General features: G+C 44.9%; 1 protein-coding gene and 1 long non-coding RNA gene across 2 annotated transcripts in view; one reads left to right on the top strand and one right to left on the bottom strand.

The window, feature by feature from the left end:
- Positions 1-26,438, bottom strand: part of ctnnd2a (catenin (cadherin-associated protein), delta 2a) — a gene marked incomplete at both ends in the record, with an annotated part of 625,519 nt that overhangs the window by 189,759 nt on the left and 409,322 nt on the right. The window contains one exon of the mRNA XM_080752281.1: positions 2,560-2,692. Coding sequence (XP_080608407.1) covers positions 2,560-2,692 — 133 coding nt within the window. The remainder of the gene's footprint in view (positions 1-2,559; positions 2,693-26,438) is intronic.
- On the top strand, positions 16,162-18,030 carry LOC308307135. The gene is made up of 3 exons (XR_013963212.1): positions 16,162-16,277; positions 16,744-16,826; positions 17,953-18,030. It is a non-coding gene; the product is annotated as an uncharacterized lncRNA (long non-coding RNA).

Raw genomic sequence — 26,438 nt, 5'->3', positions numbered from 1 at the left:
ACAGAGCTCTGTGTGGCGCCTTCTTTATTCAAGTATAATTAAGCCCATTACAAAAGACTGGGCCGTTTCACTCACAAAGGAGGCTTTTTAAGAGCCTGTGTACCCATATGTGTAGTTCCTATTATTGTGTGCGTGAGTGAGTGGGTGTTTAGCAATGCGGCGTCACTTTTCAATAGCGGGGGCTCTATGCCGGTGTTATTGACTGACTGGTTCATCTGAAATGAATTCCATTACAGCCAAAACACAGGCTGAGAGAGAGAGAGAGAGAGACAGAGACAGAGACAGAGAGTCAAAAATATAGAGTCAAAGAGAACGAGGAAGAGAAAGAGACAGAGACAGCAAGGGAGAGAGATAGGAGGGACAGAGAATATATTATATTGAGTGAGTGACAGAGAGAGAGAGAGAGAGAGAGAGAGAGAGAGAGAGAGAGAGAGAGAGAGAGAGCGCGTGTTTATGTATTAATGTAGCAGTGTGAGAACAGCAGCACACAGCTTATTAAAGGGCTTATTAATGCGTTTCAGTGGGGCTTCTTTCCCAAATTGCTTTGGAGAGACGAGCCCTTGACTTTGTCACTAATTCAGCTTTATTGCCACTCCACATTATGATTGGAATGGAAAGCAAAGTCACAGGACAACGTGCCCGAGCTCGTCATCAACCTCGAGTGCTTGTTATGTCAAGTTCCTGCACTCTGAACTCAAGTAATTGGCATGTAAATGCACAACAGGTTTTGCTGCAATACTTTGGTTCTGTATTTAACACATTAAAGGGATAGTTCACCCCCAACATTATTATATATATATTTTTTCCCAATCGATTACCCACCCTATGGATACTTGAATTCATGGGTTTGTTTGTTTTTGTGGCATTCCTGAACAAATAATCTGATGACCAGCAGATGTTCCCTATGGAGACACAAAGGAGATTCTTTGTGTGTCGACACCATTGGGAACCACTGACTGTCTGACCGTACCTCATGCTCTTACATTTCTGACTAATAAAATATTCAATCAATCAATCAATCCAAGGAATGTGCTTGTTTACAGTTTAGGCGTTTAGCAGACGCTCTAAATCCAAAGCTACTTACAATAAGCAAGGTAATACATCAATACATCAACATTAATGCATCAATTGCATAGAAATATCAATCTAAAAAAAAACATTAAGACTCCCTAATCGGGAGATAAGCGACCGTCACGTCACGTCACGTCACATACACAAACTTTAGAAGGCAATGGTAGCCAATCAGGAGGGAATATGGGAAATGTGACAGATCCATGTTGATGACATGACTTTAGAGATACTGTCTACCGCTTTGCATGATTGTAGGCCAAAATCTGTAGGAACAGTGTCCAAAAATGTGTTGTGCAAAAATCGGCCTGATGGTGGCACTAGAAGAGGGCCATGTGAGAAATGAGGATGTGGTTTGCCAGCCAAGGAGTGTGTGTGCAAAGTTTGACATGGATAGGGGCAACAGTGGCGGAGATATGAGTAGGGGAATAGTGTGACGTGACGTGACGTGACGTGACGTGACGGACAGACAGACAGACTGACTGACTGACTGACGAACAGACAGCCAGTGGAGGTTTTGATAGTAACTGGGACCTGACGGTCGCAATAACGTAGGTAGACCAAGCACCTAATCAGTACCAGTAAGACTCCCTAACCGCAATTACACCAAAAATGTGTTTTTCCAAAATAGTCCTGATGGTGGCGTTAGATACCGGCCCCGGCTCTCCCGGTCGCTCCTAGTCCGAGTTAAGGCATTTTATGTGAGCTGCAGTGGAGGGGGTCCTCCACTGGGGGCGCCACCACTTTTGCATCCGTTCTGGAGCACCAGGAGTCGGTGGTCCCCGGGAATTCCCTGTGAGCAGCCCCGTTGGGGTGGTCATTTGGTCATTTTTGCACATTTGGTCATTTTTTACACCTGGGGGTCCCCCAGGGACTTGGGGGTCCCTGGAGCTGCGGGGGTCCTTGGAGGTTGTAGTTTGGCAGGCAAGGAATAAGGTACAGATGGAGCACTGCAATGCTGAGGAATATCGGCTACTGTAATTTTTACCTTCCTCAAGATAGTGCAACTATTGGTTGAACATGTGCATCATTGTAGGCCGCCTACTCCAGTCATGATTGTCACAACTTGCGAAGAAATCAAACTTGTATAAACTTGGAATAATGCGTTCCTTCCACTCGCTACGTCCAGCCACGGAAAGGTCCCTATGTCAGGTGAAAAGAAGAAGCTTGAACTTGTCATGCATGGAAGGAAGCATGAGGTCAGTCCGTTGCTCTCCCCAGGTTGACAGAGTGAGTGTAAAGCCCAGGATTATAGTAGACAATTGACACCGGGCGAAAAAGGGTTTTAAAAATGTAAAAGTAAAGTTGCTGTAAGCCAACAACTAAAGACACACTTGGTGCGAGACAACCGGTACACAACGAAGTAAGATCAGCCATAACTCCAACCCTACACCCTAACCTCCAAACAGCCATTTATCTTGTGAGGACCAGGAAAACTGTCCTCACAATGTCAATTTGGCTCTCGCAATAATAAACAGTCAGGGTTCTTACCTCGGCTTTGATCTTATTGTCTCCAAAGCACAGGTGCTGCAGGTAGGCCGCAGCGTTGGACTGCACAGATGGAAACTGGTGCTGCAACATCTGGATCACCTCTGGTAGCTCCGGATCCCTCCATCCAAACTCCCTGAGAGAGAGAGAGAGAGAGAGAGAGAGAGAGAGAGAGAGAGAGAGATACTTTGACTTCTGATCTTTTTTAAGAATCAATGGTTTACAGCAGGGATCTTCAATGTTTTCAGGCCAAGGACCCCTTAGTTGAGAGAGAGATGAAGCAGGGACCCCCACAACCTATTCATAGATTCCATATAGTTTAATTGTTTGACAGCACAATCATCAGTGTATTTTGGATTCATGTCAATGTGTGTTTTCAGATATTTAACCACTTGAACCGTCAATACTTAATAAAATCGACCTTTCACTCTGTACTTGGTCTGCTCGTTTTTACAAAACCTCTTTGCCGAAAATAGCAGATCTACAAGCTCACAATGCCTCGCAGCGCGAGATGTTGTGAGCTTGTATAGATCTGCTTGTAGATCTGCTTGTAGATCCTTTTTAGCTAAAGTTCTCCGAATATGGATGCACACATACTCACACACACACACCACCACTCACTTCAAACTTGGTTCGATTGTTTCATTCAATGTCTCGCTTAAACATTTGAGTCCCCCCACATTTGAGTCCCCCCCCCCCCCCCCCCCCCCCCCCCCGCTCTCTTTCAGGCTGACATAAAGAAAGAGGCAGACAGAGAGAGAGAGAGAGAGGTCTGTTTCCAGAGATTTGAATGTCAATTTGTCTCTTTTCTCACCCAGACAGCGCTTATATTATCCACCAGCTAGAACAACAGAGCAGTTCAATAAGTGTGAGGAGGTGAAGTCAACATCACAGTCTGCATAAACCTCCATATCGTTGCTGTCGGGTGGAACCCTTGTATGCCCAAAACCATTACTTTGAAGAAAAGAAAGTAAGTCAATTTATTGGCATATCGGGGGGGGGGGGGGGATTGGCAGTTCTGGAAGTGGAAAGTCTTTGTGCAGAGGTAAACGTCTGCTTAGAGTGTGTGGAGAATGTCTGAAGAGTGCAAAGTGACTGTGGAGAGTAGACTGACTAAGTAATCATGTGGCACCTGCGGGCCGGAATTCGACAGGTGTGGGGTGGGGAATTTGCCAAATCAAACTGTGGAGAATTTGGAGTTCGTGAATGTTGCCTTTGGGTACAATAATGGAAAGGGGGCATTTTGCATTTCTTTCACCATCGTAAATCATAGCCTAGAGATGGCACTTTCTAGGTAAAAGCCTCCTTTGATGTCTGTGTGTGCACTATGACGTGCCCACCACAGACACACTTGACCACGTTCAAGCTGTTTTCAAAATACTTTTAAGCAAAAACGGAACACGATGAAGTAGGGCATTCACACACACACACACACACACACACACACACACACACACACACACACACACACACACACACACACACACACACACACACACACACACACACACACACACACAGTATAAGAGCCCATGCGGCGTGTTGGGAGTTTGTAGTTCTGTCCATGACTCTTGTGCAACACTCTTGCACAATGAGGTAAGGCAGTTTATGGAAGAAAAAAACAAAAACATTTTGTCACTGTCGGGCAGAAAAACCTCATATCTCCAAGTTTCAAATTTGTATGTATTTTCATGAAGTAAAGCCTGCCTCGTCACACAAGACTGCTGCACAAAACTAGTGAAAATAGCAGATCTACAAGCACACGACAAACCTTTTTTGAAATGATAAATACAAAACTAACGGTTTTGGACATACAAGGTTTCAACCCGACAACAACGATTTAAAAGTTGAAACATGGAAACATGAGGTTTCTCTGTGTGCCTTAATTCAGACTGGCCGTCCTGCAGGGCTGTGAGTTACAGTCTGTGCGGTTTCTTCTTCTTCCATTAAGGCTTTTACACTGCTCTGCTTTCACACTGTGACAAAGTGAAACAAATGCTGTGGCTGCTGGCAGCAGCCAGGGAATGCTCCCTTTTATTGTGATACGCTTCCCCAAATGAGGAAAATGTGTGTGAAAAATTGTGAGAGCGTGTGTGTGTGCCTACTGTAATATTTTCTCATTCAACCTTTCACTTTTTTCTCTCTCTCTCTCTCTCTCTCTCTCTCTCTCTCTCTCTCTCTCTCTAATTTGATGGCCAGCTGAGTCTCCGGTACTGACCCAACCATCAGGGACGTGCAGAGAATGTTAGAGAGGCAGGGGCTAAAATTTCTAAAAGGGGCCTTTTGGTGAAAATATTGCTGTGACGGGTTGTGAGCTTGGAGGACTGCTATTTGTGCTTGATGCCACACTAAACTAAGCATAAAAAGGGCAATATTGGAGATGTGTCGTACGACATGGATTTCTACACAGTGAGGGCAATTCTTTGATGCATTCAAGTTCAGGAGAGTTTGGACAAGTGAATGCTGCCTTCAGGTATGGCATGGAAAGAGGGCATTAGCATTTCTTTCACCATAGTAAAAACTGCATTCATGGTCTGGAGAGGGCACTTTTTACAGACGGGTAAAAGGGTGGGGGCTCAAGCCCACTTTCATGTCTGTGTGCACGTGCCTGCCAACCATCCCGTCATCAAATTATTGGCTCATGAATTAAAAAAAGAAAAAAGAAAGAAAGAACATTCCATGAATTCAAGGCTTCATAGGGTGTGTAAATGATAGAAAATAAGTAATTGTTTGGGTGAACTACTCTTTTAAACCATATACTTAGTTGACTGGAGTCCCAGTCCATAACAGTCCCTGCATTTTCAGTATTTTATGGTGGAACCAACAGTCCAGTTTAATCTAGTACTAGTAAGACGCCTCAGGGCGACATGCAACCTCGAGGTCGCGCCACAGTGATGTGGACATCAGGGGTGTGGACATCAGGGATCTCCATATATGGGCATAAAGGGATTTGTCCCCCCTGGCATCACAGGGATCTATCTAACAGGGCATCATTAATATTGATGACATCAGGGAACTCCATATATGGGCATAAAAGGGATTCTGTTAGTGTGACATCACAGTGAAGCCAGAGCGTGATGTCAGAGCAGGCCCATATTATGGTGTTCCGTGTCCAGGCCAGTCTGTGATGTCATCTCCAAATTTGGGCAATGATGTCAGTGATGTCAGTTGGGCTTTGTCGATATCAGTTGGGCATTGTTACCATGGTGGCGACAGTGTTTAGTATCAGTGATGTGAGCATGCAGACGATTATTACACCTTTTATGCCCAAACAGGGAGTCCCATGTCAACCATGCCCAAATATGGGGTCTAGGCCAGTCTATGACATCAGCACTAGGATGTCATATTGATGACATCGGGGTACTCCATATGGGGGGAATGGGAGATCGATATTTTTGGGACAACTGCTGATCCCACCCGGCACATTACTCTCTGCGTTTTGAGTTAACCGGTCAAGCCGTTCTCAAGACATGCATCGCACGCACGCACGCACGCACGCACGCACGCACGCACGCACACACACACACACACACACACACACACACACACACACACACACACACACACACACACACACACACACACACACACACACACACACACACACACACACACACACACACACACACGTACGTCAAGTTTGAAATCGTTGAAAACCATGCACGCTGAAAAGTGGCACATCGCTAGCTGAATCTATAAAACACTCCCTTGTCTGATCCGATCTGATCTGATCTGGGACAACACAGAGAAACAACTCTCTCATCATCTCTGTCCAACCGAGCGAATCCGAAACTGAGAGAGAAGACAGCAAACCATCCCGCTGAAGAGCAGCGGAGAAGAGTTCACGTTTAAGCGGAGTAAACACGGGCCCTCAAAGATAAACGCTGCTCCACTGTTAGACAGACCGCTTATCTGCCCAATGAGAAGTGTTCCTTCAGTCTGATAGCGGGATGGATGGAGGGAGGCGGAGGAGAAGGAAGAGACGGAAGAGAGGAAAACAAGCCCCTCAAACAAATAGTCCTTAAATCCCCCAGCCAGATAGCATCGTCTGAGTCTCCTTGTGTGTGCGCAATCTGTTCTGTGTGCGTGCGCGTGTGCGCGTGTGTGTGCGCATGCTTGCGTGCGTGCAGAGGCGTCAGTTAAGCAAAAGCTAGGGTATGGCAAAAAATGGGGTTTTGTCCGTTTTTCCCCCGGGTTTCTATGGTTTCTTGGGCTGGATATAGCAGCTTGGAACTGTTGTTCAAGAGCAGCTAAACTTGACATGTTAGTAAAAGTGCCACAATTCACAAAAAATGCATTGCACCTGTGAAGCTGATCTGCGGAACCTAAGAACATGCCATTTTGTCAAGATGTGGAGAATACAAGAGTGGAGAATATAATTATAATACCTTGTTAAAGTGACCATTTGGTTACATTTTGCATTTGTAGTTATTTTACTGTAATTTAACAACATAATAACCAGAACAGATAGAGAAAGAGACATTCATGGATTTATATTTAAAAGTAACTTTTATTTTGCCCCCTGGACCCAGGGTATGGCAGCTGCATAGCCCTGCCATACCCATTGACGCCCCTGCGTGCGTGCTTGTGAGGCATGAGCATGTCATGTGTTTCTGTGTGGGTATGTTTGTGGATGCACGTGTGTGTGTGTGTGTGTGTGTGTGTGTGTGTGTGTGTGTGTGTGTGTGTGTGTGTGTGTGTGTGTGTGTGTGTGTGTGTGTGTGTGTGTGTGCGTGCGTGCGTGCGTGCGTGCGTGCGTGCGTGCGTGCGTGCGTGCGTGCGTGCGTGTGTGTATGTGTGTGTGCGCGTGCGTGTAATCCATCGCCTGCAGCCTCTCAGCTCTGTCAGGGCAGTTAATAGAAAACAGAGCGATCTGCTGATAAGATAAGCATCACAGAACCCTATTAATTAAAACCCCTAGAAGAGAGAGAGAGAGAGAGAGAGAGAGAGAGAGAGAGAGAGAGAGAGAGAGAGAGAGAGAGAGAGAGAGATTATGTGGGTATGCGGAATACCTTCTTATGTAGACCTGTCATTGTGCTGCTACTGTTTGCACCTCATGGTCTACCCCAGCGGTCTTCAACAGGGGGTCCGGGACCCCTAGGGGGTCCTCAGAGTTACTACAGGGGGTCCTCCAAATCTTTGTGTGATAGAAACTTGTTTTCTCCTTTTTTATATTAACGACTTGAACCCCAACGTCCATATTCTGAGAACTTTAGCCCAAAACAGCCGATCTACAAGCTCACAACGTAGATTTCTGGCAAAGAGGTTTCGTGTAGAGGGGGGAAAAGGCACTGTCAAACGATGAAACTATATGGTATCTATGGGTTGTGGGGGGGGGGGGGGGGGGGTCCCTGCTTCATCTCTCTCTCTCTCTCGACTAAGGGGTCCTCGGCCTGAAAACGTTGAAGACCCCTGGTCTATCCTCATGCACATTCCTGCTGCTATATGGACCTACCTTATGTCTAACCTCATGTACATAATCTCACATAGAACACTTCACTTCCCTTCCTTGTTAAATACAACAAGTTCCTTAGTTTGTGCTGGCAGTGGCAGGGACTACTTTCTCGTAAAAAAGAAATATAATCTTGTGGTGAAATCTATATTAAATCCTATATTGAAATTGCCTAGAGGGTGGGGGGACCAACTGTGGACCGCAGACAACGGTCAAAAACGCAACAGCTAAACCTGTGAGGCATGCACACCGTTGATCCAGAACGCACAAAACCTTTCTGTCAGGGTCTGCCATGGACATCGTCACACCTAAAAAAAACGCACATATGGGCCGGGACACTATGGGAGAGTGTTTTTTGCAGGTCTTTCAGTCCGAGTGTATCAAAAAAGCAACTGGGTTAAGGCAGCGGAAGCTGGTGATTGGCTGCGCGGAGGTGCCGAAAGGTAAAACTAGCGCTGGTGAATGCTAATCTGGTGAAATGCTAACCTGCCGACGCTGGTGAATGCTAACCTGGTGAATGTTAAACTGGTCAGACCAACGGTGCTTAACCCAGTTGCTTTTTTGATACACTCGGACTGAAAGACCTGCATAATATTTGGAATTCATCAATATCACTTCACTAGTAAAACAGAGCTGATTTGCACTGTACTTGATAAGTTCTTTTTCCATCTACGACAACTCTCTTCACCAAAAATAGCCGATCTACAAGCTCACAACGCGTCAACCTTCACTCCAGAATAGGCATGCTGGGGTTCAAGTGGTTAAACGTCAAATAGAACGTTATTTTCAGTCAGTTCTGATGGAAACGGATATTTTTCCAATCGGATGTAAGATTCTAAACATTAGCAGTGAAATTAAGGGGTGCCGTGGATGAAAAGGTTATTTACAGGGGTGGCCTGAGTCAAAAAGTTTGAAAACCCCTGCACTATAGCACTGTTTAACATTTCAAATGGCCATAACTCAGTGACCGTTGGCTGGAAATGAAGGACGCGTAGGCCTATAGGCCTGAAAATCTAAATTCACAAAACCTCTATATATCTGTCTGTCTGTGTTGTTTGTCTCTCAGAGTCAGGCACTTGCACACATCCTGAGCCCCTGCCCTTTTATCCGTCTCTAAAAAGTGCCCTCTCCAGATCATGAATGCAGTTTTTACTATGGTGAAAGAAATGCAAATGCCCGCTTTCCATGCCATACCTGATGGCAGCATTCAAGAGAATTACCTTGTCTAAACTCTCCTCAACTTGAATGCAGCATCTTATGTTGAAAGAATTGCCCTCTGTGTGTAGAAATCCATGCCGTTACGCCACATCTCAAGTATTGACTTGATTATGCTTGGTTCAGTGTGGTATAAAGCACCGAAAATAGCCGACCTCCAAGCTCACAACGTGTTGCGCTGCGACGCGGTGTGAGCTTGGAGGTCTGCTATTTTCGATATTTCCACCCAAAGGTCATTTTAGAAATGTTAGCCCCTGCCTCTCTAACATTTTCTGTACGTCCCTGCTCAGAGTTAAAGGAAGGACAGTGAGGATGTCAGCGGTGTACAGGAGAGCAACACGCAGAGCTGCAGTGGTGAAGACGGGCCAGACGAATTAATAATGTGGCTTATTAGGGATGGGACGATAAGCGATATTATCCTTTATCGTGATAAAAAAAACACTTGCGATAATCGTATCGTGGAGATTTAATTTATTGTGATATAGTCCTCCGTCATGCACTGGGATCAATTCACCTTTTATTTGCCCAGCTGCAATACCACTTAAACCTTCTAGAATTGGTAAAAGGTACTTATAATATACGTACTTCATACAGTCTTTTTTTTCACTCTCTATGACATGTCTTTGCCAAAGAATTGCGTTGCGACACGTTGTGGCGCGTTGCGACGCGTTGTGAGCTTGTAGATCTGCTATTTTATGGCAAATGTTCCACCCCAGGATAATGGTTGTGGATAATGGATAATATCGTAAATCGCAATTTATTTTCTCACAATTATCGTGATATGAATTTTTCATATCGTCCCATCCCTAGTGGCTTATTGCCTTCATTCCTATTCCGTGAATATTTTCCGATGTAAGGGAGGACCGCTTTCTGTGTCACTTTCTGTGTCACTGCATGGCTGGGGCTCATGGAAGTGTGACCATGCAACACTGAGGACCCAACGGAGGAGAGAGAGGGAGGGAACGGAGCGAGGGATAAAGGGATGCTGTGGAGGGAGGGAGGAGAAGAGAGGGATGAGGCGCATGGGGGCGGCGGAGGGGGGGAGACACCAAAGAACTGGGACAGCGATGCCGGTGCGCGCGCACACACGCAAGTGCACGGGGTAAAGTGAAAAGGAAAAGTACACTTGAGAGATGTAAGAATGGAGCACAGGGGTTTATCAAAGTGTTCTTTTCTGTTCACACTGTCACACACACGCGTGCACGCACAAACAAACACACTTTTTCTGTTCACACTTCACACAACGTCATCTCTCTCTGTCTCGCGAGGCGGTTGAAACCTATACCGCCCGCCTCCACCGCGACCACTACTGACACGTGCACAACAACACACATACAAGTGCACAAACACACACGTATACGCACATTATGCACAGTCACATCATGACACTGCCCTGGGTTTAACACAAATAATATCCACATAGTCCGATAGAAATGCTGCACCGTCACCCTGAAGGCCCAAACAAGTGAAATAAGTGCTGAGGGACAGTGAAGCTAAGATATAATGGCAAGGTCATGAATATCAGTGCAGCAGCCAGCAATTATTTAATTTAATGTAATTGCATAGGCTATGGGGAAAGGCTACAATGTAACATGACATATAAATGCATAAATTACATGCAAACCTCTCTGCTACCACAGGCTCTCTGTTACTCCAATCTGCACCAAACTAGGCAAAACAAAAAAACACTGTCGTACATTGTCGAAAAGGCCTAGGAAGCACATGTGAAAAGAGTTTTTCCAAATCGTCGCAACCCACACCTTGAAAATTGGTTTATATTCAATATGTTCAACAACTAGCGCCTTCCCCCAAGTGGAGCCATCAGCCCTGGCGTCCCACAATGCACGGCGAACAGACAGACAGCTCTACACAGGAAGCCGCCCGCCCGTCTCGGTCGCCTTTAATCCGATTGGACAGGGGCTGTCGTGTCTCTTAACTGATTGGTCGGGTTGGCGTTTGGACGGGGGCTCTGCCGGCACGCATACCAAAGCAGATGCTAATTAACACGGCCGCCATCAATCTTCATTCTTTCAGCGAGCGATCTCTGTGTGTGTGTGTGTGTGTGTGGGAGGTGATAGCAGCGAGAGACAAGGGGAGAAAGAGAGAGTGAGAGAGAGAGAGAGAGAGAGAGAGAGAGAGAGAGACAGAGAGAGAGAGAGACAGAGAGAGAGAGAGAGAGAGAGAGAGAGAGAGAGAGAGAGAGAGAGAGAGAGAGAGAGGGAAAAAGGCAAGGGTGAATGAAGACAGATTGAGCAGGCACGTGCATACATAAACATCAAAGGGGGCTTGAGCCCCTGCCCTTTTATCTGTCTGTAAAAAGTGCCCTCTCCAGGCCATGGATGCAGTTTTAATATGGTGAAAGAAATGCAAATGCCCTCTTTCCATGCCATACCTGAAGGCAGCATTCAAGAGAATTGCCTTGTCCAATTAATGGTAAGACGGTAAGACTTGAATGCAGCATCTTATGTTGAAAAAATTGCCCTCTCTGGTTAGAAATCCCAGTATTGACTTGATTATGCTTAGTTCAGTGGCATCAAATACCGAAAATAGCCGACCTCCAAGCTCACAGGTCTTGGAGGTCTGCTATTTTCAATATTTTCACCAAAAGGCCCTGTTAGAAATGTCAGCCCCTCCCTCTCTAACTTTCTCTGCACGCCCCTGAGAGTGAGAGAACAAGTGATGCCTGATTTATACACCATTGCATGACAGACCGAAAATAGCCGATCTATAAGCTCACCACGGATCGCAGACGGGATGCGTTGTGAGCTTATAGATCGGCTATTTTCGGTACGTGACGCTAACGTACGCCGAAGTATCTTTCAGAGTGAAGGACAAAGGCGGGGTGGGGGGTGAGGGGGTGGAGATATGCAATTTTTGTAATTTACTGCCTCGGCGAGCAAATTTCTCCCCTTAAGTCTGGGAGAAGCTGTGCGGAATGAGACTTTTTGACAGAGAGGTGAACGGAGCACTTTTTCAAATATTGCCTATTAAATCATCCTAGCATCCCACACTCACCTCACCTCTCTCTCTCCTTTCCCCCTCTCTCCCTCTCTCTCTCTCTCTCTCTCTCCCTCTCCCTCTCTCTCTCACACACATTGCAAAAGTGGAACAATAATGTATTTGCAATTTAAAGGGGATAAAGAAAAGTGTAAATAGAGCTGTGATACATTGAAACTCGGGAAAACAACATAGCTTATACAAAACCATAGGAATTGTGCATTTGCTGCCAGAAATAGTTAGTCTATATGCTGTGTACAGCAATCGAGTTTAGCTTGGGGCGTCGCATGGTCCCTTTTTACCCCTTCTTCTGTGTTTGTTGACGTTTCACGTGTCAACGGCGTCCACACTGCCAAAGACAAGAATCTCCTAATTTAAAAAAAAATTACATTGGATTATGATAGCGAGCGCTCCCCCGCACCCGTGAGTGATATCAGGACAACGACCCAGAATGCAACGTGAAATGGCGTCATCCGGAAATCCCCCCCGTGCGTCTGTCTCCAGGTATCTCGGAATAATCAAGTCAAAACAATTCAAAACTAGAAAGATGGGAGACTAGATGTTTTAACTGTGGCAGTGAAAGAGTTGATGGTCTCTCTCTCTCTCTCTCTCTCTCTCTCTCTCTCTCTTCTCTTTCAGTCTGTCTTAATATAAGGCCAATTAATGCTGCACGACAAAAGTATTGTTAAAACCAAACAAAACCAAAAACTGTGTTGCATACCTCTGGACGTAACATTGGAATTGGTATTTTTATATTGTGGTATCGCTATTTTTACTTGAGTTAAAAAATAAATCGGCCTAGCCTACTTCTTCCACCGCAGGTGGTGAATAAAAGTCAGTGTGTGAAGTCTATTAGTGGAGGGAACATCTAAGGCAAAGTCAATAGCAAAACAGACTCCGCACAGATAAACACAGGTCAGTATCTATCGAATTAAATTGCAAGGGAAGACGCAAGCAAACATTGACTCATAATGGAGTGCTGGGAGCGATTTAATTACAAAGTGTTACTTAATCAAGATGCTCTCCATGCAGTGCTGCTGTTGGTGTGGATGGGGTGAAGTGTTGCGTGCACGACGAACACAAGCGCTGTTCACCCACTTCTGTGCTTGCATACGTCTGTGTTGGTGTCACGGATGGGACCGTAATCGCTATCGTTACAGTGCTGAAACTATGACGAGAAATGATTGTCGACTACCTTTTTTCACAAAATACTCTACGATGACTAAAACTAAGACTATATATTTGACGATTAAAAAACAAATAAAAACTTGACTAAAATGTAAGTGGAAGTGAAAGTGGATTCTAAAAGTGGAACTAAACTTGGTTGCGCTCTGAAAAATAGCAGATTACGACTCGTTATTTTCAGCATGCAACCAATGGTCCGAGAGTTTCAGGCAAAAATCATTTTTGCCTATAGGGACATCACAGATTTGTCTTGGGAAACTTGTGGGAGCCAATCAATGTTGGGGTCTCATAGACTTTACTATACAGTAAAATCCCAGCCAGCACGCCCACATGGGTCCCGCATGGGTACGAGTTGGGCTACTTGGGTACCACGTGGGCATGGGCTTGATGTGGGCAAATTACATGGGTCCCACGTGGGATACATGTGGGATACCTGGGCATGGGTTGGAAGTGGGCTTTCCCACATGGTTCCCACATGGGCTACATGTGGGCTAACTGGGCATGGGATTGAAGTGGGCTGGCCCAAGTGGTTCCCACGTGGGCTACATGTGGGATAACTGGGCATGGGATGGAGGTGGGCTGGCCCAAGTGGTTCCCACGTGGGCTACATGTGGGCTAACTGGGCATGGGATGGAGGTGGGCTGGCCCAAGTGGTTCCCACGTGGGCTACATGTGGGCTAACTGCGCATGGGTTGGAAGTGGGCTGGCCCACGTGGTTCCCGCATGGGCTACATGTGGGCTAAGTGGGCATGGGATGGAAGTGGGCTGGCCCAGGTGGTTCCCGCGTGGGCTACATGTGGGCTAACTGGGCATGGGATGGAAGTGGGCTGGCCCACGTGGTTCCCGCATGGGCTACATGTGGGCTAACTGGGCATGGGATGGAAGTGGGCTGGCCCAGGTGGTTCCCGCGTGGGCTACATGTGGGCTAACTGGGCATGGGATGGAAGTGGGTTGGCCCACGTGGTTCCTGCAAGGGCTACATGTGGGCTAACTGGGCATGGGATGGACATGGGCTGGCCCACGTGGTTCCCGCATGGGCTACATATGGGCTAACTGGGCATGGGTTGGAAGTGGGCTGCCCACGTGGTTTCCGCATGGGCTACATGTGGGCTAACTGGGCCTGGGATGGAAGTGGGCTGGCCCACGTGGTTCCCGCATGGGCTAAATGTGGGCTAACTGGGCATGGGATGGAAGTGGGCTGGCCCACGCGGTTTCTGCATGGGCTACATGTGGGCTAATTAGGCCTGGGTTTATTTTTTGGCTGTGAATTTTGGCTTAGGCAGTGGGGAAAAACATATTTCCTTTAAATATTTCCATATGGACCAACCAAGAGTAGCCTAGTTATTAACAACAGCTTGACCAAAATATCTATACACAGGGTTATGTAAAATAATAATAATAATAGTAATAATATCCATGGCTTTGATGCTATAACAATTCCATGCTGTACCAATAGGAGAGATAACAGGCAAAATGTTGATCAAAATAACACTTCTATATTCTCAAATTGTTTAGACTTGTTGTAAATTAAGTAATGCAGATGCTTAACAGTAATGTAACTCTTGATTGGGTAAAATGAAACCAAATGGACCTGTAGATATATGAGGGTCCATTTGGTCACCAAATCGCCATCATTTAGCTGGGGACGACCTGGAACCCTCCCAAGGACCACTGGTTTGTGTGTGTGTGTGTGTGTGTGTGTGTGTGTGTGTGTGTGTGTGTGTGTGTGTGTGTGTGTGTGTGTGTGTGTGTGTGTGTGTGTGTGTGTGTGTGTGTGTGTGTGTGTGTGTGCGTGCGTGCGTGTGCGTGTGCGTGCGTGCGTGTGCGTTTGTGCATGTGTGCTTTTAACCTGTCGGGTGGTAGTAGGAAAAACATTCATTTCATTACTTCTATTTTGCCCATATGCTCCTAAAACAACATTCGACAACATTACATTATATTCATTAAAATAAGTTAAGCAGACTCCTGGTCAAATCCACACTCAAAAATGCCAAGATCATAATGCATATCATCGCAAAACTGTTCTGTTTTTATAGAGCTGCTATTCATTCAAAAATGTAGTTATTATGTGTGGTTATAAACATTTTAGAGAGAAGCCTCAGGCCATTATTTCGTCCTAACTGTAGTCAACATGATTTAGTTTACTGATGTGTTTTCTTTATGTTTTTTTTTCTTCTTTTTCTCTTGTCTTTTGTTCTTTTGTGCAGTTTCTGTGTTATTATCTCTTCATTGCACAGCTGCCCCTTTTGTGGTTTTCTACTGTATTGTTATTGAACTTTTAAAACTGTAATTTTATTAACTCTTCCAATAAGGGAAGGATTCCAAATAAGCCTGATGGCTTCTTCCTTTCCTCGCACTGTATTTTGTTCCCATGTATATAATGTTACATGTTTTATATGATGTGCTAATAAACTAAACTAAACTAAACTAAACATACACAATCTGTCTGTGTTCCCACGATTGGCCAGACTTTGGACTTTGCTTTATGTGCTGCTAGTTAGTTTACCTAGCTGCTTTGTACAACACCACTAGCCTAGCAGAGCTAAACAATCCACCCAATACTGCAGTTAGTTAGCTGCATTAGTATATAGTCTGGCTACGTTAGGCTACAACACCACATTCATTTTGTTCAACAAGACAGGCAGGCAGGCAGGCAGGCAGGCAGGCAGAGTGAGTAGACCAAACCAAGCCTCTCATTACCATGTGAATACAGGGTGATTTCACATGTAGGTGTTATTGACCGTCTAACCAATCACTGTGCTTCCCAGACTTTTTTGAAACTGAATCACTTTTTCTTTGTCATTTGAGAGTGAGGAACTTCATGACAGGACTTGCTTCCACGAATGGACCTTAAAAAATCCAAAAGTATATGGTAAGTAGCCTCATTGTCTAATCTATATTCTAAAATGTTCTAGACTAGCCTAGATACAGGCTAGTTTTAACTCACGGTTTGTTGATTTTGTCAACTTAACTAAGGACATTATCTTTAAACAACAAGTTACGTGTTTTATGCTCTAGATGTAATGTTATGTTATCACATTGTAACAAATTATTTCAAACCATGGATTTAGGCAGGCCAATATTGTTATATATTATGTTTTAAATCCCTAGATTACAATGTATGTTGGTTTACCGTATGTACTGTATATGTTGGTTAATGTACCCAATAGTGTTCCTAGTCTGGGCAAACCCACAAAAACAGCAGCTCTACTAGCTAATAAAGCATCACAGCACGTTATGAGCTTGTAAATCAAGCCAGATTGAAATATGTGTAGGCCTACATTGAAATTTACATTGCTTTAACTTTTGAAATCTCATTTGTCCCCTCTTTCTTGAAGACAAATAATGTGCTCAACCCAAACCTGAAAAGCAGAGGCTTCAATCTACAGACAGACAATGAAGTACCCCATAAGTGACAATGGTAATATAAACTTACATACTGTTTGTGATTTTGTTGGGATATTGAGCTTGGCTAACTTTAATGTTGTGTGGAAAAAACTGAAGTTGAATGTGACAGCATACGGCTGCAGCTAACTAGTGGAAGGGGCAGATTTGTTGAAGAGATCACGGTTGGCAGTTACATTTTTATTCTACATCAAGGGTCTTCAACAGGGGGTCCGGGACACCTAGGGGGTCCTCAGAGTCACTAAAGGGGGTCCTCCAAATATTTGTGTGATAGAAACCTTATTTTCTCATTTTTTATATTAACCACTTGAACCCTAGTGTCCATATTCTGAGAACTTGAGCCAAAAATAGCAGATCTACAAGCTCACAACGCCTTGCACTGCGAGGCGTTGTGAGCTTGTAGATCAGACATTTGGGCAAAGAGGTTTTGTAGAGAGGGAAAAGAGCAGACCAAGTAGTGAGTGAAATGTCAACTTTATTAAGTATTGACTGTTCAAGTGGTTAAATATCTGAAACACAAATCGACATGGATCCAAAATACAATGATGATTTTCCTGTCATGATGAAACTATTATGGAATCTATGTAAAGGTTTTGGTGGTCCCTGCTTCATCTCTCTCAACAAAGGGGTCCGTGGCCTGAAAACATTGAACATTCAAAACCAGTTTGTCCACAGTTAGCAGGCACGTAGACAGTAGGCAGCTGATAGCATAGGCCTACTCAACTTGCTTATAGAGATGCAAATCTTTGCTATTGTTTTCATTGGGTGACGGGGGTTTACTTTGGGTCATCGTCACCTGGCTTTACAAAGAATCAAATGTGCACACGCTCGCCAAATGGTCTGTCTCCTGTGTACTACACTATTGGACTTTAGTTACTAGTTACTTATTTAGAATATTATTAGGCTATAAAACATAGGCCTACATTAATCTCTTCAGCCCTATACATTTTGTCTATTTGAAAATAGCCGATCTACAAGCTCACAATGCGTCGCAATGCACTTCACTGGCATTTCGGCTGGCATTTCGCCTACTAAAATCTCATTCCTGGTGACGCCAGTGTAAGTGTGTTTAAAGATAGAATGACTACTTTACATTCATATCTTGTGGCTAATCCTTTCTTTGACTTTTGCCATAAACTCAGGAATTGCCATGTCGGAGATATCTAAGGTTAAGGCTTCCTGGGTGAAGGCAAGATGGACAGACCAGTGGAACGCAGCAGAACCATCCAGGCTTCACCAATTCATCAAGGATCTCACAGATGTTCCTGACCAGCACCTAGGCTCCCCCGTAAGGAGTGGACAACCCTCAATCACCTGAGGACAGGTGTGGGACGTTTCAGTGCAGCACAGGATCCATCACAGACTGTGTAGCATGTGATGACCAGCTGCCCTATATACCAGCCAATGAATGGTGATCGTGGCCGAGAATGATCATGACCTAGACAATGACACACTCGACTGGATTGCTGCAACGGAGTGTAAGGACATACAACAGAAAAATAACTGGATGATGTGCCACCCCAATAGACAAACTCTCTCTCTCTCCCCCCTGTGGTTGGCTAAAAAAACACCCACAAGCACAGCGGACCCAGATTGATGAATGCAACATGAATGAACAGTGGATTCCAGAAAACCTATGCCCTAAAACAGTTTTGTTACAAAATTCAAGATTTTGATGCACCTCTTACACAATTTATGTTTTTGGACATTTTTTATCCTTTATTATGTTCTGTTAGCAGTCTGTGGAGCATTATGGGAATATCTCTTTTTGCATTTCAAGTGTTTTTTTAAATGTACTGTATGTACACTTGCACATTTGATCTGTTTGCCTTCATGCTGCTGCTATCTTTATTTATATTGTATTTTATTATCTTGTTTATTTTTGTAATAAACGTTGTCAAATATACAGTATATTGTCTATTTCATCCAAAATGTATTTTAGGTGTTTCAATAATTAACACAGTTCATGTCAAACACTGTTTTAGTCTACCATTAAAATCTTCCTAGGAGCAAGGTTGAGCCCACTTGGATCCCACGTTTATCCCCTATGGTTCCCGCATAGAATTGCCTAGGTGGGGCCCAACCAGGGCCCATGTAGAACCCACCTAGAGCCCACACAGGCTAGCCCAAGCGGCTCCCACCTGGGTCCCATATACATTTGCCGAGGTGGGGCCCACCCAGGACCCATGCAGAACCCACCCAGAGCCCACGTGGGCTAGCCCAAGTGGTTCCCACTTGGGTCCCATATAAATTTGCCGATGTGGGGCCCACCCAGGGCCCCTGCAGAACCCACGTTGATCCCACGTGGGCTAGCCCAAGTGGTTCCCACTTGGGTCCCATATAAATTTGCCGAGGTGGGGCCCACCCAGGACCCATGTAGAACCTACGTTGAGCCCACGTGGGCTAGCCCAAGTGGTTCCCACCTGGGTCCCATATAAATTAGCCGAGGTGGGGCCCACCCAGGGCCCATATAGAACCCACACAGAGCCCACGTGGGCTAACCCACGAGGGACCCTTGTGGAAACCGCGGACATTCCCACATAGAACCCACGTGGGCTAGCCCAGGCGGTTCCCACATGGGTCCCATATAAATTTGCCGAGGTGGGGCCCACCCAGTGCCCACGTAGAACCCACGTTGAGCCCACGTGGGCTAGCCCAAGTGGTTCCCACCTGGGTCCCATATAAATTAGCCGAGGTGGGGCCCACCCAGGGCCCATGTAGAACCCACACAGAGCCCACGTGGGCTAACCCACGAGGGACCCTTGTGGAAACCGCGGACATTCCCACATGGGGCCCATGTAGGGAAGCCCACCCTGTACCCATGCGGGACCCATGTGGGCGTGCTGGCTGGGATAATACAAAAAATAAATATGCTTTAAGTAGCATGTGAGGGGACAAACCAGGGGTTTTTCGGGATTCTAAATCCAATGCAAGCATCCTTTCCGAAAAACGGCCCCCACAAAACTGTGAAAAGTGATGACTCGGCCGCTTTTAGCCCAAGGAGGGTTTTTCGTGCAAAACAAATGCTTGCATTGGATTCAGAATCTCGAAAAACCCCTCACATGCTACTTAAAGCATATTTATTTTTTATCTCTTTTTACAGTAAAAAAGTCTATGAGACCCCAACTTTGATTGGCTCCCACAAGTTTCCCAAGACAAATCTGCGATGTCCCTATAGACATTGGCGGCCTTAACTATGTTTCATTGGTTTCAATTGAAACGGGCCTCGGCCGTCAGGGGGGCCTCCGACTGCCCGTCAGTCTAAGTCCAAATGATGGTCAATGCAAATGATCGTCCATCGAAAACCCCCTCTCACATTTGGGCCCCCTTTAACGTGCTAGTTCTGCCTATGTCCTGTTGCCAGGGGGGACTCCGACTGCCGGTAAATCTCAGTCCAAATAAATGACGCTCAATGCGAATGACCCTCCATCGGAAGCCCCCCTCAATGGGCCCCCCTCTATCACACTGTCGCTGTGCCTGTGACGCTGCAGTGCACACCGATCGGCTTGACTTTGTAATACGAGCTAGGCGCGCGGTTTAGTTGTTGGATGGACTATCAAAACAAGTTGTTATTAGTTAGAATACATCACAGAGCCTTTCAAACGAGAGGGCACTTGTGAGTAAAGTTGGCAAGATTGTTCACACTAATTAACAACAATGCACGCTCATTTTAAGATGGCAACAACAAACATGGACGTAACACTGGTCTGTCTGTCGCATCCTATGGTCGTATCCAGTCAGATGAAACACGGTGTTAATCATGTCATGTGGACAGCTGGACACGTTAAAACGTTACCTTGAATGGAATATATATCTGAGGAGCAATTATGTTGTCAACTTCCCCAAAAGGCTGTCCTGTCCTATTAAACCAGACGCTGGGACAGCATCCACTGCTTGTATCCACAATATAACTTGTGAGTATCCTAATTTATTACTTAACATGTCACGCCAATGCGCAAATGGTAATGTGGGTACAGTAATTAATGTACAGTATTTGTGCAAGTTGGCCCTACAATTGTGGATAGCCTATGCATTATGTTCAAACAGTTCAATCCAAAACATAATGCTTATGGTTGTGTTAGGCTGCTTTTATACGGACCTGGTTGTCATTAATGCATACAGATATCTATGAAAGGTCTTTTTATTAGATGTCTGGTAGATTTTAATCGTGCCATGTCACGCTGACCGGCAGTTTAAAATACTAGTGTGATCTCTGGTAATACAGTATATTTTTATACTGTATTACCCCCCCCCCCCCCTGGGGGGTGGGGGGGGGGGGGGGGGGGGGGGGCTCCAAATTAGATCTTGAAACGGGCCTCCCAATTCTTAAGGCCGCCCCTGCCTATAGAGCATCGCAGTTGAAGCCCCACCCCGTCCTCACTCTGGTGTCGGAAGCGTTTTCCGCATTCATTTCTTCCATAGACATTTCATAAAGTATTTATTTAAACTTTTTTAAGCCTTGGACAAAGCCACCTCGGCTGGAGAGGAATCATGTCAATATTAACATTTTTTTGAATACAAAGATTAACTAGAAATACTGTTCCTTCGAAACAGTGTGGGCTCGCTTCCAACCCAACAAATAGGATACTTTAAGGTACTGTAAGGTACAGTACCTTACAGTATTGTACTGTACCTTACTATACTGTACTGCACCTTACTGTACTGTACTGTACTGTACTGTACTGTACTGTACTGTAACTTACTGTACTTTACTGTACTCTACTGTACTGTACTTAACTGTATTCTACTGTAACTTACTGTACTTTACTGTACTCTACTGTACCTTACTGTACTGTACTCTACTGTACCTTACTGTACTGTACTGTACCTTACTGTACTATACTATACTGTACTCTACTGTACCGTACTGTACCTTACTGTACTGTACTCTACTGTACCTTACTATACTGTACTTTACTGTACTCTACTGTACTTTACTGTACTCCACTGTACCTTACTGTACTTTATTCTACTTTACTGTACTTTACTGTACTCTACTGTACCTTACTGTACTGTATTGTACTTTACTGTACCTTACTGTACTGTACTCTACTGTACCTTTCTGTACTGTACCTTTCTGTACCTTACTGTACTTTACTGTACTCTACTGAACCTTACTGTACTTTTACTGTACTCTACTGAACCTTACTGTACTGTACATATTCTATGTGTTCTAGATCTACATTTTTGATTCTGTGTTTGGGAACCAGCAACTGTCAAATGGACTCCAACTGTAGTGGAGTATATTGAGTGCATATACTGTAGGCTAACAATCCCAGATCACATCTGTCCTCCACTATGTCTATAACCAAGGCGTTCTTCTATGTGGCCACTCCAGACTGAGGAGTGGAGCATGGCTTTTATTGTGTTTGTGGATCTGACTTGGAAATGCATTGGTTTTGATATCTCCCTGACAACCAACAACAACCACTAATATGGCTGACTGTCCCTGCGGGCTCTAGGATATATGGCTATGGGATTTACATCCCATCGCCCGGACTTGATTCTTGATCACAGCTGTGTAATCAGTAGAGTGGAGAGGGACATTTATTTATAGTTTTAACTATAACTATAGTTTTATACATCACACAGCTTAGACATTTGGATCAAATCAGAGAGCAGACCTGTGTGAACGCAATGATATAGATAGCATATCTGAAGTGTGAACACTGCAGCCACAGCGCCTTAACATAAACATGGGTCTATTATCCTTCTCTCCACTCTGTCCCCACTCACTAAACCCATTGGAAATGCATTGGGTGCTTAAAGTTAAACATTTTTATTTTTTTATATTTATACTACAAAACATTTCAAAACCAAAAGTACAAGCACACGTGTCCTCAGTAAGCTGAACACATAAAAATTTGAATGGTGTTGAAAGGTGTAAGCGTTTAAGAGATGAATCGCGCCAAAGTTTTGAGGATACTGACTGACTGACTATAAATAATGAAGATAACATACGTGTGCTCGCCTTCCAGGCGAGCCCACAATTAGAAAGCTGAAAAAAAGGGCAGGGTACAAGACTGTGTACATCATTATTTTTAAAATTGCGGAAACTACACTCCCAGTATGCATTGCGAATGACAGTCTTGTTTCCTGAAATATAGCCCTAAATCACGCTCAGTTTAGTTATCCAGGCCAGCATATGGCCTGAAATGTAGTGATTGTCATCTCTGTGGACGCTCTTATCGTCATCCTTAACATAGTGCATCATATTTGTAAAAGAAAGACGATCGCTCACAGAGTTCTGCTGAAGTGCAATAATCCGCCGGGAAGACAGGGGGCAGTAGCTAATTCCGCGGTAACCGCAAGATATGTGAAAGAAGAAGAAGCTAGACCAATCACAGACGTCGATTTCACAGGATGTACATGTTTAGCAGTGTGGGAAATGCAGTTCTTCTCCGTGCGATCTTGATTAAAACGTGTTTTTACTAAAACTAGAGTGATTGTATACATACTCGGGGGTTCTACAGGAGCATATAGAACCATTTTACAACCACCAGCCTAGTGGTAAGTGTATTGCTACGACTTTGTGGCTGATAATGAAAAACCCTATGGTGAAAATGAATGGAAAATGGACTGACACCTCACTGCGATGCTCTATAGCCAAAAAGGTTCCATATGGCATGTTCTAACTGTGTGCCAAATTTCATGCTTTTATCGTAAAGTGCACGATTCCATCAAAATACTGACCGAAATGCCTGGACTACAAGGGTTTCTGGGATTTTTATGAATCTGTTTATTGTAGGGAAGGCATTCACAGAAAATAGAGAAAGTTCACAATGCATATTTTATAAGGATGCTGGGGTTTAAGTGGTTAATGTTGCCGCAGGCAGGCTGGCTAAAACCAGTTTTAAAAGGTCGTTTAAACCCATCGATTACTTATTTTTGGTTGGAACTACAGACATCTGTAGCATCCCGGGACTACCTGTATTGTATTTTTGATACGATACAGAAAAGGGAAAAGAATTGAGGAGCCAAATCGTCCCCTCAGCACTATCTTAACAACACTTTGATGGGACTGAATAGTCCCGCTGCTCCACAGCTGCAGCTGAGAGGGAAGTCACAGACACAGCTAGTGTGAGAGCAGAAGTCGGATCATAATAATAAAGCTTTAATCCTCTGACTGAAGTTGTTGGCTCTTTTCACATAAAGTAAGGAGTGATGCGGCCCTTCAAATGCCAGTAACTGTAACAGCGTTACCGGACAGGAAAAAGTGATTATTGCGTCCGTCAGGTCGCAGTTACTATGAAAAGCTCCACTGGCACTGCTCCTACAGATTTTGGCCTAAAATCACACAAAGTGGTACACAGTATCTCTAAAGTCATGTCATCAACATGGATCTGTCCCATTTCCCATATTCCCTCCTGATTGGCTACGATTGCCTTCTAAAGTTTGTGTATGCAACGTGGCGGTCACTTATCTCCCGATTAGGGAGTCTTACTGGTTTACATTACTAGTTACCGTGAAAAGCAGGCCACATTACATTTTAACTCTGAGATAGCATCTGGGGTGTTTACCTGGCCACCCTCAGACCCCAACCTTTCAGCAAAGCATTCTGATGTAGGCCAGATGTAGGCCACGCTTCGCATCCAGGACAAAGCCAGATGTTGGAGTTTAGCTCCTTCTAGGAGAAACCGCTCAATAAAGTTCAAGCTAAGTAGGGCTACAGATACACAACAATGTTTACCTAATAGTATAGTCATGTAAATGTGTTTAGTTAAAGGCAGGGTAAAGGAAAAGGCCTGACAGTGCACACAACTACACAATTAGCTGAAAACACATGCATGTGCATTGCGCACACGCACGCACGCACACACACACACACACACAGCACTTGGGACAATTCATAAGCCTAGAGTGCATAACGGACAACTGGCACACAATTATCCCCATGAACACACATTCAATGTGAAATAGACAAAATCTCGCGCACGCACACACACACACACACACACACACACACACACACACACACACACACACACACACACACACACACACACACACACACACACACACACACACACAGAAACATTTACTGTATTCACACACAGCTATTATTCCAAATTTGCTGATGTGTAGTTTCCAGCCCGTTGGCACTATATTCCCCCATCACACAGTGCAATTACTGTCCGTTTACACAAGCAAACAAAAGAGCCCATATGAAACACACACGCCCAGCCAAACATTCATTATGCCCCGCCAATAGAACGCTGAGGTGACCCGCTCCATTATACTGTATCACCATATCACCCCCATTAAGGATGCTTTGTGTTCTCCACGCCCCAAAGCAAGAAAGAGGCTGCAGTCCACTTATTGTAAATTGTTATCCAACAACACGCTGCCTTTTGCTAGGACACATTGTGAACACACATAATATAGCACTAATAAGTCAAGGACACATTATGAACATTATGAACAGATTTATATTTGGCTGCAAAAAGTGGTTAAAATGGTCGTGAAGTTTCTATGAAAAGTTCCACCGGCTGTCCGTCTGTCCGTTACGTAACGTCACACTTTTGCCCCTACTCTTATCTCCAGCACCATTGCCCCTATCCATGCCAAACTTTGCACACACACTCCTTGGATGGCAAATCACAACCTCCATCCCTCATTTCGCACATGGCCCTCTTCTAGCGCCACCATCAGGCCGATTTTTGAAAAACACATTTTTGGACACTGCTGCTACAGATTTTGCCCCAAAATCACGCAAAGCGGTACACAGTATCTCTAAAGTCATGTCATCAACATGGATCTGTCCCATTTCCCATATTCCCTCCTGATTGGCTACGATTGCCTTCCAAAGTTTGTGTATGCGACGTGACGGTCGCTTATCTCCCGATTAGGGAGTCTTATTGGTATTAACACATTTAGCTGGGGGACTTTGTTTCCATTGTAGTCTATGTACAGTATGAGGGGCAGCCATAGCTGAGTGGTTAGTGAGCCCGTCTGGGGAGCCAGAGTCCCTGGTTGTCCCAGGTATGATTCCAGTTACGGAGTTACGGATTCCCAGAACTCAGAGTCCTGAACATCCTGGGCGAGATTCCAAGAACCTTCTCTGAAACCTGAGCCATCCACAGCAGGGGTCTTCAACAGGGGGTCCAGGACCCCTAGGGGGTCCTCAGAGTTACTACAGGGGGTCCTCCAAATGTGTGTGTGATAGAAACCTTTGTTCTCCTTTTTTATATTAACCACTTGAACCCTACCGTCCATATTCTGAGAACCTTAGCCAAAAATAGCAGATCTACAAGCTCATAACGCCTCGCACTGCGAGGCGTTGTGAGCTTGTAGATCTATTTTCGGTAAAGAGGTTTGGTGTAGAGGGGAAAAAGAGCACAAGTACAGAGTGAAAGGTCAAGTTTATTAAGTATTGACGGTTCAAGTGATTAAATATCTGAAAACACCGATGATTGTGCTGTCAAACAATGAAACTATATGGTATCTATGGGTTGTGGGGGGTCCCTGCTTGATCTCTCTCTCGACTAAGGGGTCCTTTTTCTGAAAACGTTGAAGACCCCTGATCCACAGCATCAACACATCCAGAACCGGTGAAACATGCGTTCGTGCTGTTCTTGCAGCGAGAGAGGCACCGCTGGAGGGAATTTAACCCCAGACCTCTTCAGTG

This window comes from Nannobrachium achirus (genome assembly GCF_963921795.1).
Source record: "Nannobrachium achirus genome assembly, chromosome: 21".
NCBI classification, from domain to species: Eukaryota; Metazoa; Chordata; class Actinopteri; order Myctophiformes; family Myctophidae; genus Nannobrachium; species Nannobrachium achirus.
Note: the sequence above shows the minus strand (reverse complement) of the source record. Positions and strands in the feature narration are given on the sequence as shown.